At 48.2% G+C, this 17,689-nt stretch overlaps 1 protein-coding gene across 1 annotated transcript in view; it reads right to left on the reverse strand.

Annotated features, from left to right (window-relative positions):
* UBR4 (ubiquitin protein ligase E3 component n-recognin 4) overlaps positions 1-17,689 on the reverse strand; it is a gene marked incomplete at its 3' end in the record, with an annotated part of 101,209 nt that overhangs the window by 74,779 nt on the left and 8,741 nt on the right. Inside the window, exons 7-24 of the mRNA XM_015831542.1 lie at positions 16,974-17,115; positions 16,710-16,834; positions 15,473-15,597; positions 15,257-15,316; positions 14,422-14,612; positions 12,417-12,516; positions 12,169-12,306; positions 11,653-11,767; positions 11,322-11,509; positions 9,700-9,859; positions 7,755-7,843; positions 6,695-6,864; positions 5,533-5,815; positions 4,295-4,427; positions 4,013-4,092; positions 2,377-2,505; positions 1,705-1,887; positions 375-497 (exon numbers count right to left, since the gene is read on the reverse strand). Of these exons, the coding sequence (XP_015687028.1) occupies positions 375-497; positions 1,705-1,887; positions 2,377-2,505; positions 4,013-4,092; positions 4,295-4,427; positions 5,533-5,815; positions 6,695-6,864; positions 7,755-7,843; positions 9,700-9,859; positions 11,322-11,509; positions 11,653-11,767; positions 12,169-12,306; positions 12,417-12,516; positions 14,422-14,612; positions 15,257-15,316; positions 15,473-15,597; positions 16,710-16,834; positions 16,974-17,115 (2,534 nt within the window). The remainder of the gene's footprint in view (positions 1-374; positions 498-1,704; positions 1,888-2,376; positions 2,506-4,012; positions 4,093-4,294; positions 4,428-5,532; positions 5,816-6,694; positions 6,865-7,754; positions 7,844-9,699; positions 9,860-11,321; positions 11,510-11,652; positions 11,768-12,168; positions 12,307-12,416; positions 12,517-14,421; positions 14,613-15,256; positions 15,317-15,472; positions 15,598-16,709; positions 16,835-16,973; positions 17,116-17,689) is intronic.

Below are 17,689 nucleotides of genomic sequence, written 5' to 3' on the forward strand. Positions count from 1 at the left end.
CGAGAGCTTGAGTGACTGTGCGCAAAGCGTCCCGGTCCAGAAATGGACGCAACTGGTAAATCAGGCGGACCTGATAGAACGCCCCCCTGGTCACGGCCGACAAATGATCTTCCAATGTCAGCCGTGGATCCAGGAGGACACCCAAGTTGCGTGCCCTCTCTGAGGGGGCCAAAATTTCACCCCCTATAGTCAGCGATGGGCCAAGTTGGAAGACCCCCGTCTTAAAGGAGATCCTTTCCCCCCCCAAATTAGAATATTGTATATCAGCGATCGCATGACACCCCCCCATCCCTGCAGATGCCATGCTGTAAATAAGTAAATAAGAAGGCGGAAGTGTTGTCTTTTATTCAACAACGCCCCCGGCGTGAACGCACCTGCCTTGCAAAGTACTCCTCTGCAATCTCCACGTCGTACTTGACGCAGCTGCATTTGGCAGACGTCAGCTCCATCAGGGAAGAGGCATGCTCAGGTTTCATCCCTTGCTTGATGAGGTGGTCCTAAGGGGAAGCCAGAGTAGAATTAAGAATTTTCTTTTTTTAAAAAAAAAATAAAAATTAAAAGGCGAGATGGGCCGAAGGGCGGGGTGTGAGGAAGCGCGTTCTGGGAAAAGCTATTCTAGGAGTCCCTCCTAGAGAAGAATAATCTCAGACCGGTCAGTCTCTTGATTTATCACAACCTTCCACCACATCTGGACGTATAGGAAGTCTTTGACTTATGACGACAATTGAACCCAGGATTTATGTTAAGAAATTTGCGAAGTGGGTTCTGCCCCATTTTACGACTTTTCTTGCCTCATTTGTTCAGTAAATCATCGCAGTTAGAATAGAATAGAATAACAGACTTGGAAGGGACCTTGGAGGCCATCTAATCCAATCCCCTGCTCAGGCAGGAAACCCTACACCATTTCAGACAAAGGGCTGTCCAGTCTCTTCTTAAAAACTTCCAGTGTTGGAGCATTCAACACTTCTGGAGGCAGGTTGTTCCACTGGTTAATTGTTCTAACTGTCAGGAAGTTTCTCCTTAGTTCTAGGTTGCTTCTCTCCTTGGTGAGTTTCCATCCGTTGCTTCTTGTCCTGCCTTCAGGCGCTTTGGAGAATAGCTTGACTCCCTCTTCTTTGGGGCAGCCCCTGAGATACTGGAACACTGCTATCATGTCCCCCCTCGTCCTTCTCTTCATTAAACAAACATACCCAATTCCAGCAGCCGTTCCTTATATGTTTTAGCCTCCAGTCCCCTAATCATCTTTGTTGCTCTTCCCTGCACTCTTTCTAGAGTCTCAGCATCTTTTCTACATCATGGTGACCAAAACTGGATGCAGTATTCCGAGTGTGGCCTTCCCAAGGCATTGTAAAGTGGTATTAACACTTCACGTGATCTTGATTCTCTCCCTCTGTTCAAGCAGCCTAGATCCATGTTGGCTAAATTTGCTAAAGCAACATGGTTGTTAAGTGAATCTGGCTTTCCCCATTGGCACTGCTTGTAAAGAGGTCGCAAAAGGGGATCACGTGACCCCGGGACACTGCGACCATCATAAATGTGAACCAATTGTCAAGCATCCGAATGTAAATCAGGTGACCCTGGTAATGCTGTGAAAAAAATGGTCCTTTTTTCAGGGCCGTTCAAACAGCGAGTAAATAAAATGTTGTGAGTCGAGGACGGCCTGTGTTTTTGAGCCCTGCCCAGCCCTGCCAGAGGAGCGGTTACCTTGATCCAGTTGACGTAGGAGGGGATGTGGAGGCGGGAAGACCAGCGCAGGGTGTGGAGGATGTCGCACTCCCGCATCTCTGGGCTGTTCATGGCCAGCTGGTTCATGTAGCTCTTGGAAGGGGGAAGGAGGCCGAGGACCCGCCAGAGGATCAGGAAGTAGTACTGAAGCGCACAGGCCTCCTGCGAGAGGGAGGGAGGGAGAAGGAGGGAGGGGGAGAGAAAGAAGAGAGAGAGAAAGGAGAGAGAGGAGAGAAAGAAAGGAGAGAGGAGAGAGAAAGAAAGGAGAGAAAGAGAAAGGAGAAAGAGAGAAAGGAGAGAGAGGAGAGAGAAAGGAGAAAGAGAGAGGAGAGAAAGAGCAAGAGAGAAAAGAGGGAGATAGATGAGAAAGGAGAGAAAAGAGAAAGTGAGTGAAAGGAGAGAGGGAGGGAGAGAGAGAGACAAAGGAGAGAGAGAGAGAGAGAGAGAGAGAGAGAGAGAGAGAGAGAGAGAGAGAGAGAGAGAGAGAGAGGGGGGAGAGAGAGAGAGAGAGAGAGAGAGAGAGAGAGAGAGAGAGAGAGAGAGGGAGGGGGGTTACCACCTGGTCAGCCGGTCATTCTGCCACTGGGCCCAGGCCAGGGACGTTCCCCTGCTCCACGAGGGGCTGGGGTCCCCCGACGGAGCTCTCCTTACCAAGGCGGTGACGCTTTTGTTCTCCGTCCGGCGGAGGGTGTCAAACTGGGAGCCGGCGGCCAGCAGCGAGGCCAGGGCCGAGTAGAGCTCGTCGTATTTCATGGTTTTGGAGAACAGGACTTCGCACACCTGGAAAAAGAAGCGGCATCTCCTGAACGGCTCAATCCAGCTTCACTTTGGTTCACCTCTGAATCAACCAGGCTGTCTGCCTCTCCCCCCCCCCCCCCCCCGGGAACCTGCCAGAAAAACACAGGCCTACAGGTCTGACCTGGGGAGGAAACGGAGACACCCGGAATTAAACCCTGGACCAGAGGCCACAAGGCCAGCACAGTTCTAGAGTTATGACCGCAACGGAGCCCCAAAATTTCCATTGCAACCGTAAGCAAGGCAGTTGTTAAGCGGGTTTTGCCCCATTTTACCACCTTTTTTTGCCACAGTTAAGCGAATCACTGCGGTTCTTAAATGTCTGGTCATTAAGCAAGTCCGTCTTCCCCTGCTGATTTTGCTTGTGGAAAGCCAGCTGGGAGGGTTACACAGGGGGATGACCTGACTGACACGGGGACAGTGCGATTGTCCTAAGCACAGGCTGGTTACCCAGGGCCAGATTGCTGATCAGGTGGCCACACAACGGTCGTTAAGTGTGAAAAACGATCCTACGTCACTTTTTTCCAGTGCCGTTCTAACTTCAAACGGTCACTAAATGAACGGTTGTAAGTTGAAGGCTGCCTTTGTGGGCCTCCTGGAAGGGCCTCAAGGCAGAATCTGTGGTTCTCACTGCCTTGCTCCCCCCACTCCAACCCCTCAAGGGAAATAAAAACATCTGCACCATTCAGAAAAATAGAATAGAATCCGTTGCTACAATAGATTCATCAGTGTTCAATTAGGGAGGACAGTTCCTTTTTTTTCTTCTTTTTTTTAATTCACGTTTTTTTAAAATGTTCTTTCTAGTTTAGGTTTGCCTCTGTTTTTTCCTTTTAGATTTTGTATTTTAATCTTCTGCATGAAATTTTTTTTAAAAATGAGGAACGTAACAGAGTGGGAAGGGACCTCGGAGGTCTTCTAGTCCAACCCCCTGCTCAAGCAGGAGACCCTTAGGCCATTTCAGACAAAGGGTTCCCCAATCAGGAGAAAGCCCCGTGCTCCTTTCTCTGGAGAAGAGAAAGTAGAGGCGTGAACTCGCCCAGGGACAGCGAGGAGCTGTTCAGAAAAAGATGCCAGCCTCGCACACGGCACCCGAGTCCCAATTTGGCATCCCAAGAGACCGCACGCCTGCCTCATCTAATCTTCCCACGTCAAGCTCTAGAGCAGGGGTCCTTGACCCCTGGACCGGCACCAGTCCGTGGCATGCCAACAACCGGGCTGCCCCAAGAAGCAAAGCCCGATCTGTGAGATGCAGTCAACATGCAAAACCACATCCTTTCTCCGTGGAATCGGTCCCTGGTGCCCAAGAGGTCGGGGGCCTCTGCTCTAGAGGGCTCGATCTGGACCCACCGGCCTGCCCCTCCAAAGAGGATCCTCAAAATGAACCAGCCAACCTCCTCGCAGCCTCTCCAGGGACCAGCCCTACCTCAAATCTTCCTAGAGAAGACGTGGGTGGGGAGGGAAGTGAGAGTTGGAAAGGAAGGGCTCCGTTTACCGTGCTATCCAGGCGGTTCAAGTCGTCCTCAGATGCTTCCGGGGAGAGAATGCAGTAGAAGCGAGGCTGGGGGGCTGCGTCTGGAAGAAAGAGAGAGGCTTCAAATTCCCCAGAGGAGCCACCAGCCCTGCCCAGCCTGCTCCTTCCTGGACACCCAGGGCTAGCAACTTCACCTGCTCCCAAGGGCCAGGCGGGGAAGACAGGGCTAAACTCTGCAGCTGGCTTCTCTGTCCTTTAGGCCCCAGGACCCAATCCTAAGGTTCCCGGGGAGCCCTTCCGTACCAGAGGGACAGTGCTTGGACCAGTTTTCTTCCACTTCCTTGAAGCCGTGGTAAAGCGGGGAAAAAGCCGGCCGGCTGCCCTCCTGGTTCGCACCGGCCCAAACGATGGGAGGCGTCAAGAGGTTGTACTGGACCTGGGGGCCACACAAAGGCGGCAGAAAATAAATATGGGGCAGCTGGGTAATTCGAGGAGAATCTGCTTCAAGCTGGGAGGGTCAAAAAAAAGAAAAGTTGCTTTTCTATACTGACTGTGATTTATCTAAATGGAAAGACAGCAAGAGAGAGAGAGAGAGAATGAGGAAAGAGGGGAGAGAGGAGAGCCACAGGAGAGAATGGAAAGAAGAGAGAGGAGAGAATGGAGAGAGAGGAGAGAGAGGAAATGAGAGAGAGAGAAGAGATAGAATGAGGAGAGAGAGAGGAGAGAGGAAAGAGAAGAGAAAGAGAGGGGAGAGGAGAGAGAGGAAATGAGAGAGAGAACAGAGAGAGGAGAGAGAGAGGAGAGAGGAAATGAGAGAGAGAGAGAGAGAAGAGATAGAGAATGAGGAGAGAGAGGAGAGAGAGAGAAGAGGGGGAGAGAGGAGAGGAAATGAAAGAGAGAGAGGACAGAGACAGAGGAAAGAATGAGGAGAGAGAAGAGAGGAGAGAATGAGGACAGAGAGGAGAGAGAGTGGGAGAGGAGAGAGGAAATGAGAGAGAGAAGAGGACAGAGGGGGGGAGAGGACAGAGAGAGAGGAGACAGAGAGAAGAGAAAGAGAGGGGAGAGGAGAGAGAGAACAGAGAGAGGAGAGAGAGGAAATGAGAGAGAACAGATAGAGAATGAGGAGAGAGAGAGGAGAAAAGAGAGAGAGAGGGGAGAGAGAGGAAATGAGAGAGAGAGGACAGAGAGAGAGGAGAGAATGAGGAGAGAGAAGAGAGAGAGAGGAGAGAGAGAGAGAGAGAGAAAAGCAAGGCAGTTGTAACTTATTGGCTCATTTTGTGATTTGTTTTCTTCATGATTTTGGTCTGAAAACAGAAAAGCACTGCAGAGCAGAAAAACAAAGCAAGAACAAGCTAAGAAGTACCAAATAAACCAAATTTTCAGTCTGAACTTTGGTGCCCGCAGTGGTGATTTCACTGCCCAAGCCATCTCTCAGAGAGCCTTCAAAGGATGGACTCCCAAAGAGGATCCTGACTGACAAGCCAATGGGTGAGTCGGGCATTTCCCCCTCCTCTCCTGTCCCGGTGGATTCGGCAACCCACCTGCTCAAATAAATACACCGGAGCCTTTGAGTACTGGTGAAGCAGGTAGTCGAAGACCAAGAGGAGGCGGGCCAGCAGGAGAGGGACGCATCGGAGCTGAGAGTCCAGACTGGCTGCGACGTCCAGGATGGTCTGGGCGCAGAGGGTCAGGATGGACCGTCGGCCTTTTTCGGAGAAACTGTGGAAGATGAGCAGCAGGAGCTGGAGGTGCTCCACGTTGAGATCCTCTGCATCGCCAGGAAGAATCCCCTGCAGGGCGTTCTGCTTCAAAGTGCCCACAAACCTGAGGGAGAGAGGAGATGGAGGGAGGGAGGGAAGGAGGAGACAGAGGAAGGAAGGAAGGAAGGAAGGAAGGAAGGAAGGAGACAGAGAGATGGAGGGAGGGAGGAAGGAAGGAGACAGAGAGATGAAAGAAGGAAGGGAGAGAGTAAGGAAGGAGACAGAAGGAGGAAGGAAGGAAGGAAGGAAGGAAGGAAGGAAGGAAGGAAGGAAGGAAGGAAGGAGAGAAAGATGAAGGGAGGGAGGGAGGAAGGAGACAGAGATGAAGGGAGGGAGGAAGGAGACAGAGGAAGGAAGGAAGGAGACAGAGAGATGAAGGGAGGGAGGGAGGGAAGGAGGGAGGAGATAGAGGGTGGGAAGAAGGAAAGAGACAGAGAGATGAAGGAAGGAAGAAAGAAGGAGACAGAGAGACGGAGGGAGGAAAGGAGAAAGAGAGAGGAAGGAAGGGAGAGAGTAAGGAAGGAGACAGAGTGAGGAAGGAAGGAAGGAAGGAGATAGAGATGAAGGAAGGAAGGGAGAGAGTAAGGAAGGAGACAGAGAGATGAAGGGAGGAAGGAGACAGATACGAAGGGAGGGAGGGAGGGAGGAAGGAAGGAAAGGAGGGAGGAGACAGATGAAGGAAGGAAGGAAGGGAGAGAGTAAGGAAGCAGACAGAGTGAGGAAGGAAGAAAGGAAGGAAGGAAGGAAGGAAGGAAAAGAAAAATCCAGTTAAAGGCAACCTTTACATTTTATAGTGTTATCTGTGCAATTAGGATACCATTTTACATATAACTGCGCACCAATTTATGCATCGCAACTGGACTGAAAACGTTTCTGAATTTGGTGTGACCAGCCGAAGCTGAGAACGCAGCACAAGGGAGCAGACGCTCAGACTTTCTCCTACCTCTCCCACACATTCAGACATTCTGGGACATCCGGGTCCGTCTGGCTGCTGGCTTTATGCTGCCAGATGAGGAGAAAGCGGGAGAGCACCGACAAGCTCTGGGGGTGGATGTAGAGAGGCCACGGCCCTTCGGAGAAAGGGGAGACCCCCAGCTGCTGCAGGAGAATGTTCTGGCAAAAGACAAGCATCACAGGGGTTGAAAGACTGGAGTGGAGCCGGTCCCTCAGTCACATATGAATATACTTTTTAAAAAAGAAAGAAAAATCGGGGCCTCCCGTAATTATTTGAACCTTGTTTAACTACCGTAAAGGGAGAATATTGAAATGGGTCTGGATCGTTGGCACAGTTTAAACCAGGGGTCTTCCAACTGGGCCCTTTGATGACTGGTGGACTTCAACTCCCAGAATTCCTCAGCCAGGCACGTGTGCCTGGCTGAGGAATTCTGGGAGTTGACTGGCTGAGGAATTCTGGGAGTTGAAGTCCACCAGTCATCAAAGGGCCAAGTTGGAAGACCCCTGGTTTAAATAAAGGGACATTTCCAAACACATCCGCCTTTGGACGCAGAAACAGAGAAGCTTGTTCTCAAAATGGGAACCCGATGGAGACTTCCTGGTTATCATTCCTTTTTTAAAAAAAAAAAAAAACAAGTTTTATTGGTTTTTTTTTTTTAGAAACAAGTGCTTAGGAAACGACGTGATGACAGGGTAATCACTTATCCAAGAGCAAAATCATACATTTGTAATTCAAATGAGATCATTAAAAACTCCCCCTCTGTTCCCTCAAATAATATATTACATTCCAATCAATGTATTTCAATACAGTTAAGTCAATCGAAACAATCACCAATAACATTTCATCTCTATAAATCCAAATCCTGTATTAAGCTCTACCATTTTCAATTGCCACATTCTGTTTCGCTACAATAAAAAATGTTGTTAACGCTTCAGGTGTCTCTCCATTCCCTTTTTCCTTAACATAAGTCAATAATCATTTATTAATATCATTCCGAATAATTGGCAGTTGAGCAGCAGCTCCTCCCGGGCCAGAGGGTCAGACTCACCTGCAAGGTCGGGGACTGGAGGTCAGAGGTCACCAAGGAGTGGTTGAAGTGGTACAGGGCAGCGGCAAACTCGTCCTCTTCGGAGGTCCCTGAAGGAGCACAGAGTCACCAGGTGAGGCCGGTCCTATCACAAGGACGCCAGGGCGGGGCTGATCTTCCCACGGGGGCCCTTCTTGGATGAGAAGCCAGCCCAGCAAGCCATCTCTTCCTCCTCGGGGAGGCTACCTCCCCCCCCTTGACCTCGACTGCAACGTCCCCAAATTTAGTTTGCCCTCCGGCTCGTAACTGCCAGACTTTGGAGAGATGGAAACTGCCCCAGACCCTCCAGCCATCTAGCTCCACTTGATATAATTCTGGCTCTTACAATTGGCTGTTTCTCCTCTGCTTTTCTTCCACAGGGGCACCACTCTAAGCCTGACTCCCAGGGATCTGCAGCCCAGCTCTACCAGCTGTCATGGTTCCAAAAAGAAGCAGCTTTTCAAAGAACTTTGAGGCTTTATTTACCTTAAAGAATCCTTTTATTGCTACATAGCTTCGGCACGTACATAATGTAGCCCAGTGTTTCTCAACCTTGACAATTTTAAGGCATGTGGACTTCAACTCCCAGAATTCCACAGCCAGCAATGCTGGCTGTGGAATTCTGGGAGTTGAAGTCCACATGCCTTAAAATTGTCAAGGTTGAGAAACACTGATGTAGCCCAAAACTGAATCCGCCCATCCCCAATCACCCGTAACAAAGCGTAACTCACTCCTTCATTTTACAGTCATCAATCACGTTCTCCAATTAGTTTGAAGTGTGAACTTTCCCTCCCGTAACTCCTCTGGTTACAGCTGACCTTGGCAAATGCTGTACTGAAATATTGTTGTGGTTCACTATCTTACTTTCCCACCCGCTAGTCTAACATTGTCTGACTTTAACTCTAGAAGTGATATGCAGGCTAAATAAAACGTGTTTGCTTCTTCAGACATGGCAAGCAATAACATCCGATGTTAGCAGTCTTGACAACAGCCCTTGAAACAAAATGAAGTGGCCGCTGGACAGCGGGGCAGACCCCGGGCCCAGCTGGCGGGGTGGACTGCAGTAGTGGCCAAAACTGTGGACACCTTTAGGGAAAGGTGTATTTTTGAGGTTTGATGGCTAATAACGCCACTTTTTTTGGGGGGGGGGTAGTGCCATAAAATTATATATCAGTGGAAAGATAATTTAATCAAGAATGTAATGCAGCAAAGCTTGTTCAATTATATGTATTCTATGAAAAGTTACAGCCAAATAACCAGAAAAAGGAAGCACAACTTGCTTAGGTCAGGGGTAGGCAACCTTGGCTTAGGTTGATATCAGGTAGCTTTCCTCCATCTGATTGTAGCCAATGAGAATGAGCGTTTAGAGAGCCAATCGGGTGTCATCTTGTTTTGGCCATGAGCCACTCAGATCATAGTAGGATTCAGTTATTGATGTCATGTGTTGAAGCTGAGAGGAGGACGTTTGTCAGTGTGTTATGTGATCGCTATCGAGTTGGTTGAGTTTTTTTTGTGTGTTCTTTTCATTTAGTGAGCTCGTAAAACGTCATAAAATTAAAGTCATGGTGCAAAGAATTGACTGGTCGCCCAGAAAGCGATGTAAAATAGTATTATTAAGTGAACAAGGCTGCAGTTATAAAGAAATTAGAAGAAAAATGGCTGGAAACTTAACCAAAGGTGGCATTTCTACTGTACACTTTTTCCAAAAGGTTTCCACAATTTTGGCCACTGCTGTGGGGTTTCCTTCCAGCGCTAGGAACCCATGATCTGATCTGGAGTACCAGGATGGGGGCCGTGGAGCTGGGCTCGACTGCCCCAAGCGGATTTTCCCCAGAGCTACTCAGCCCCACCTCCGAGGTTCAAACTGCGGGGGGGGGGAAGGAGGAGGGTGAGCAGGGAGACACACACACACACACCCCTCCCTGACCTTTGAGCCCATCCTTGTCCACTTCTTTGATGATGCTGGCCAGAGTGGCCATGTGCTGCTCCGTCAGAGAGACGCTCAGGTAGTTGCGAATGAAATTGTTCTTTGAGTCCAGCATGGAGGAAGTTAGGAAGTTGAGGATGTTGGAGGCCAGATTTAAGAACTGAAAGAAGGGAGAAGACCAAAGGCATCGATTAAACAAAACTTACACAAAATGTTTCATAGATGGCATTTAACACAGGTGAGATTAGCAAAAAATGTTTAAAAATATGTCTAGTGTTGGAAATGTAAACAAAAACCAGGAACGTACTATCGTTATCTGGTGGACATGCCCTAAAGCTAAAAGATTTTGGTCAAAAATACACATGTGGTTAGAGAAAATGATTTAAAAAACACACAGACTTTAAGCCAGAATTGCTTTTGTGAGGCATAATAGTAGGAAACTACGAGAAAGAATGTATATACTTAATTTTACATGGATTCACTGCAGCAGGAATAGTATTTGCTCAATATTGGAAAAATGAAAATCTGCCAATGGAGGAAGAGTTAATTAAGAAAATTTTAGATTGCGCAGGAATGGACAGATTGACATTGAAGATAAAAGAGAAAGACAGTGTACTTTAGAACATGGGACAATTTTTATCAATGGCTAGAAAAACGAGCTAGAGCGAAAGGAACGTAATATCTACTATGTAACATTAAATATGTACTGTATTAGTAAGAAGACTATCAGGGGAAGAGAAGATTCAAGAAATATATTATTAACTAACATATTGATTATGAAAATATAGAAATTAATTATTACTTATATATATATATGTGCGTGCGTGTATGTATATATATAATGTACATTGTACATTGTACATATGTACAATGTAAATGTACATATATACATATATACATATACATATATACATATACATACATAATACATACATATATACATATATGTACGTACGTACAGTACGTATATATATATGTTGAGAAAAGTAGTCGAACACCAGGATAAATAAAAACAACTGTTTAATAAACTAACAACTGTTTGATAAACTTAGCTTTCGTTGGCTAACTGCCAACGTCGTCAGAGTGGAATGCCGGGCATTTTGGCAGTTATCAAGGATATATACATACATATATACATACATACAATAATATATATATACACATATATAGGAAGTTTTTCAGACGTTGGCATTTTGACTGCTATACTGCAGTTCTACTTTTTACCATCTCTTTTGCCTTGCAGCCCCCAACTAGGGCGATAAGCAGGCTCAAGTTGCAAGTGCAAAACATTTACAAATCCAAATTTCTTTTTCTGACAAAGAGTTAAAGAATTAAATTGGGAGACTAAGATGGTCATTTCGAGCTCATTTTGCTCTCTTCAGTTAGCCACACCAACTGCCCAGCATGTAAACTGCCCAGGTTCGAATCCCATAAAAGGGTGTGGCTAACTGAAGAGAGCAAAATGAGCTCAAAATGGCCATCTTAGTCTCCCTATTTAATTCTTTAACTCTTTGTCAGAAAAAGTAATTTGGATATACATATATACATACATACATATACATACATACATATGTATATGTATATGAAGCGGGCAGAATTTGAAAGAGTCCCTGGAAGCTCACCAGTTCGGGGTCTTTGCGACTGGCCAGGATGTTCCCGTTTTCTCCGGCCGACTGCTTGTTGGGGCTCTTCACCCGGGGGGAGCTCTCCAGCGGGGGTGGGGGAGGAGGAGGGGGAGGGGCCACCTTCTCCTTGCTGGGGGAGATGGTCTCCTCAAACCACTGCCCAAGGATGGGCTCGCTGTCATCGTCTGAAAAGGGGGAAAGGGGGCAGCCAGAGGGTTGAAGGGGAGGAGGAACACGACTCAGGGCCTCCCCTTGCCCCAGAGCCACCTCCCTCTTCAGTGTAGACCCCCCGCCACTTCCCCACTGAAGCCCCCTCCACCACCCCCACCTTGGCTGCTGTCTTCCGTGCTGCTGAAGTCGTCTTCGTAGTAGGTGTTGGAATCCGTGGAAGCGCTGACGTTGCTGCTCATGGACCCCTTTCGCTGTCTCTGCAGGACGCAAGCCTGAAAAAGGGGCAGTTTGGGAGGGGGGGTCACAAAAGCCCAGCCAGTGAGCATCTCCCATCCAAACCTGGATCAAATCTCAGACACGAGGGTGAAGAAGGCTTAAGGTGGCCCCTCGACAGAGGCCATTTGAAAACAGCCACTTCCTTGCTAATCAGGGGCAGCCACTCTGCTGCTTCTCCCCGGGCGGGGTTCGCACTGTGCCTGAGTGATAAGGCCTGCTGGCTGCTGCTGCAGCAACACAGGGCAGATTCACACAACCGAGAAAGAGCAAGGGAGCCACTTGCTCACTGACTTCCCAGTCAAGCCCCATCTCTTTTCTCTCAAAGGAAGAACGGCTGACGCAGAGAGGACCGAGGGGAGGGTTCCCCCCCCCCGCACTGCCATCTGCCCACGCCCACCTTCCGATAAGCCGTGGAGAGCAAGGTCAGCAGCAGGTTGGCGAGGGGCACCGACTCGATCAGGCGCTGGATCCTCTGGATCGACGTACTCTGGGCCATGATGTTGAGGGCGGCCGGAGGGCCGTCCGTCTCCCAGCCCTGGAGGAGGAGGAAAGCCCGGGGAAGGGGAGGAGAGGTTAACAGCGCACCTGGAACCCCTCCCCCCGGCGATTCTGAGCCCCCGCCGGCCCCTTCTGCCAAACGCTCACCTTATGCAATGCCTCCACGTGGAGGTCTTGAAAGAGCAAGGTCAGGAGCTTAATGGCGTGGTTGGCCAGGACGACGGAGAGGATGCCAAATCCCTGGTGCCTGCAGAAGGGAGAGGCGGGTGAGAAGAGAAGGGAGCGGGCGTTCGCTCCAGAAGGACCCACGACCAGCCTACGGATCCCTCAGAGTCCAAATCAATCGTGCAGCCAAGAAGAGACAGCACCGACCCTCAACCAGTTCCCCCCAGCCCCCCTCTCCCCCCACCACCAGCAGTTCATCTTCCAATGACCCTGACCAGAGAATGAATGGGATGGGATGGGATGGAATAGAATAGAATAGAAAATGAATAGATTGTAGAATAGAATAGGATAGAATAGAATAGAATAGAATAGAATAGAATAGAATAGAATATAGAATAGAAACAGAATAGAATAGAAATAAGAGTAGAACAGAATAGACAGATTGTAAATAGAATAGAATAGAAACAGAATAGAATAGAATAGAAATAAGAGTAGAATAGAATAGAAATAAGAGAATAGAATAGAAATAAGAGAATAGAATAGAAATAAGAGTAGAATAGAATAGACAGATTATAAATAGAATAGAATAGGAATAGAATACAGATTGTAGAATAGAATAAAAAACATCTTTATTGTCACTGTGTAGCTGACAACGAAATTACGTGCTGCCCACAGTGCACACTACACACAAGCAAAAATCACAAAAGAACATACATTATATTTACACATCCTTCACATTCTATTCACCATTGCGCTGCCCCTAATATTGCACTTCAATGTTGCACTATACAGTAGTATTTAATAAGGTTACAGCTCTAGGATAAAAACTATTGTTCAGCCTATTTGTCTTTGTTTTCATTATATCCTGTACCGTCTGCCAGATGGTAATAGTTTAAAAAAAAATGTCCGGGATGAGATGAGTCTTTGAGAATATTTTGAGCTTTCCTAAGACAGCAGGAACTGTACAGTTCGTCTGGGGGGGGGGAGGGCAGCCAATAGTCCTCTGGGCGATGGTAATGACCCTCTGGAGTGCTTTCCTATCTGCTACTGTACAGTTAGCAAACCACACACACAAATGCAATAGGTTAGAATGCTCTCTATGGAGCAATGATAGAAGGTCACCAGCAGTTTTTCATTCAGTTGTTGTTTCCTGAGAAGTCTCAAGAAATATAATCTCTGCTGGGCCTTCTTAACCAGTGCTGTAACATGAGCACTCCAGGTCAGATCCTCCTTTGTGGTAACACCCAGAAGCCTAAAGCTGGCCACCCGCTCCACACGGTTGCCGCTGACGATTAGGGGCTGAATGTCTGATCTATTCCTCCCGTAATCTACTATAAGCTCCTTGGTCTTAGTGGTGTTGAGAACCAAATTATTGTTACTGCCCCATCTCATCCCGGTAGGCAGACTCGTCCCCCTGGGAGATAAGCCCCACATATAACCTCCCCATCACAAGACCCATCACAAGACCTTCACTCGACACCCCCACACCGTCACTGGCACCCCCTGAACGCTGCTGAAGATGCTACCTAGCCTGGTAACGAAACATTCGGGAACCAACCCGCCAGCTTAGAGAACGGATCTCCACCCTTGTCAAGAAGGACCTCTTGATCGATTAATAACAATAAGAATTGCATTTGCCTAGGGTGGGAAATCAGGCACTACTGGAAGACGAAACACTGGACGTGGTAATATTGGATCTAGATCCATTAGTAATTCAGTGGTCCATATTAACTTCTTCAATCTAGATCCAATATTACGATTGAAGAAGTTAATATAGACTCCTGAATTACTAAATGGACCCAGACAACGCACTGTCTGTTAAGTCTTTGATTGTAAAACTAGAAAATTAATAATATATATATATTATATTATTTATATATCGGGCAAGACCTGGAAGGAGGTATCACTCTCCACCCAGCGCCAAAGACTGGAGAAACAGGAAGGAAAAAGCCCCCTCCCTCCGCGCCCCGCGGGGTACCAGACCTACCCTTTGCCAGGTCCAAGTTTGGGGGACCCCACGCCCTCTTTGGACCGCACAATGATGTCCCGGACCCGAAGGGCTGCCAGGGGGTCCTTCTCCTTCCCCTTGTCGGCCAGGGTGGTCGGGCTGAGGTTCAGGATGAGGAATAAGCTGTTCAGCAGACACCAGGCCCCCAGCAGCTGGAAGTTCTGGTAGTGCTGCAGTCGCAGAAAAAGAAAAAAGAGAAAAAAAAAACCACATCACATTCTGACTGCCACTCCAGAGAGCAACGCGGGAGAAATATATCTATATCTAATCTCTATCTATAATCTCTCTCTCACACACATCTATCATCTCTCAAATACACATCTATCTATCTATCTATCTATCTATCTATCTATCTATCTATCTATCATCTCACACACATCTATCTATCTATCTATCTATCTATCTCTCACACACATCTATGTATCTATCTTTCTATCATCTCTCAAATACACATCTATCTATATCTATCTCACACGTCTGTCTGTCTGTCTATCTATGTATCTATCATCTCACACGTCTATGTATCTATCATCTCTCACACACATCTGTCTGTCTCTCTCACACACACATCTGTCTGTTTATCTATCTATCATCTCACACATCTGTCTATGTATCTCATCTCTCACACACATCTGTTTATCTATCTATCTATCTATCTATCTATCTATCTATCATCTCTCACACACATCTGTCTGTCTGTCTGTCTGTCTGTCTGTCTGTCTGTCTGTCTGTCTATCTATCTATCTATCTATCATCTCTCTCACACACACACACACACACATCCATCCATCCATCTATGCTTTTTTGCTCTTACCTCCCCACCTGCACGGCGGGAGCTGCTGATGGCTTGGCCAATCATGTCGTAGATTTCCAACTGTGGAGAGACACCGGTTTTAGAAAAGGATCAGGCCAAAGAGCCGAAGCCCGGCCGTTGTCACCCCCAGCGCCATTCTAGACTTTTGTGGCTGCAAAACGTCAGCTGGAGTTCGCTTTCCTGCAGAGCCTCCCCCGCCCCGTGTGGCCAACTCACGCATTTCTGCACAATGATGGCAGCGTCGTTCTCATAGTCCTCTTCTTTAGAGCTCGTGGAGCCCGTGCGGACTTGCTGGGTGGTGCCCACGTGTAGGATGGCCATGCAGGTGGCGACGCTGACCCCTGGGGAGAGGAAGGGTCCTGGGGTCAGCCGGAGCATCAGGGACCAACTCAAAGCCTTGAATCTCATCCTGTGATTGGGGGGTGGGGGATGATGAGAAAGACCCCCACCTCCCCATTTCAGCATTTAGCATTATGAGGCCTGGTGGTGCCGTGGTTAGAAGGCTGACTCTGCCCACAGCCACGAGTTTGACCCTGACCGGCTCAAGACTGACTCAGCCTTCCGTCTTTCAGAGTTTGGTAAAATGAGGACCCAGATTGTTGGGGGGCAACAGGCGGATTCTGTAAACCGCTTAGAGGGGGCTGTAAAGAACTGTGAAGTGGTATATAAGTCTTTAAGTGCTGTTGCTATTGTTATATAAGAGCCATGGTGGCGCAGTGGTTGGAATGCAGTATTGCTTGCTGACTCTACCCACAGCCAGGAGTTCGATCCTGACCGGCTCAAGGTTGACTCAACCTTCCATCCTTCCGAGGTTGGTAAAATGAGGACCCAGATAGTTGGCGTCAATATGCTGACTTTGTAAATTGCTTAGAGCTGTAAAGCACTGTGAAGCGGTATATAAGTCTAAATGCTATTGCTACTTTCCTTCCTTCCTTCCTTCCTTCCTTCCTTCCCTCCCTCCCTCCCTCCCTCCTTCCCAGTGGTTAGAATGCAGTATTGCAAGTTAACTCTGCCCAATGCCAGCAGTTCGATCCTGACTAGCTGAAGGTTGACTCAGCTTTCCCTCCTTCTGAGGTGGGTAAAATGAAGACCCAGATCGTTGGGGTCAATATGCTGACTCTGTAAACCACTTAAAGAGAGCTGTAAAGCATCTGCGAAGCAGTTTATCAGTCTTAAGTGCTTCTGCTATTAAAAGCAACCTGGGAGCTTTTTTCTGTAAGCCAGTGGCTGGCGTAGCATTTCAGGGAGGTTAAATTCTCTTTTCCAAAGAAAACTGAGCACAGGAGAAACAGAGGGAGAAGAAGAGCCATGAGGAAGGAAGAAAATTCTCTTCCTGCCTGCCCTTTTACTGGAACAGACGAGGCTCCGGCTCTTTTCTTCAAGTTTAGGAACCCACAACAACACAGCCTCTCCCAGAGATTTCGGCTTCGGCCCCTGCGTCGCACGGGTTCACCTGCATAGAGGCAGCTGAGGGCCAGAACGGTCACGTCCTGCAGGCGGGCGGGGGTCAGTGGTTCCAGGACAGGGAGGGAGAGCGTGTCCAGGGCCATGGTGACGTCGATCACCAGGGAATGGAACCTGCACAGGTGCAAAGAAATGCCAAGCTGGTGTAAAAGTGGCAAGGGACCGAGAGGTCGAGTTCTGCTCAAAAGCTACAGGGGAAAAAAAAACAACAGGATAAAGTCACAGTGGCACAGAAGAAAGAGGAGGTCCTTACCCATTGCGGACTGCCGTGGCATCGGCGACAGTCGCCGGCATGATGAAGAAGGAATTGGCCGACACGGCGTCCTGGAAGCGGTTAATGTAGCGCAGGAAGTAGGGGAGATTCAAGCAGACACGCAGCAGCTTTTCAGAACCGCCTGCATCGAAAAGGCAAGCAGGGTATCAGAATCCAATTATAATTCATCTCTAGTTATCGACTATGGAAAACCCCATTTCTGCCCTCTCTGGATTCTGTCATACGATGAAGGGGGAGGGAGATGAGCAAAGGGGTTTTATGGCTCTCACTTCCTCCATTTCAACTTCAAAGGGACTGAATGTGGATATCACCAAAAGGACTAACCATAACAATGGGGCTATTACCTTTCATGTAATCCTCTCTGAAGTCTCCTTTCCCGGCAGTGAGGAAAAGGGGGTGGGAATGAAATGCCTGGGACTGTCGCTGGAAGAAGGGGGTGATGGGGTGGGGCTACTGGGGGACCCCTTAAAACCTTGAATGGGAGAGCTTGGACCCCAAGTCCTGTCTAGAACACCTACAACCACTTTCTCTTAATAAATGATTCCTGTTGGAAGAACTATTCCAAGAGTTTTGTCTTCTTAAGATGCAAAGTGGGATGGGTCCTTACACAGGGTGAGGGAGAAAAGGAGGCCCCAAAGGATGAGGACCAGCCTCTTTAAGAGTCTTGCTTCTGGCAGGGCTCTGCCAGATGCCCC

Source organism: Protobothrops mucrosquamatus, unplaced genomic scaffold (genome assembly GCF_001527695.2).
Source record: "Protobothrops mucrosquamatus isolate PMUCROS unplaced genomic scaffold, P.Mucros_1.0 scaffold_259, whole genome shotgun sequence".
Taxonomy (NCBI): Eukaryota; Metazoa; Chordata; class Lepidosauria; order Squamata; family Viperidae; genus Protobothrops; species Protobothrops mucrosquamatus.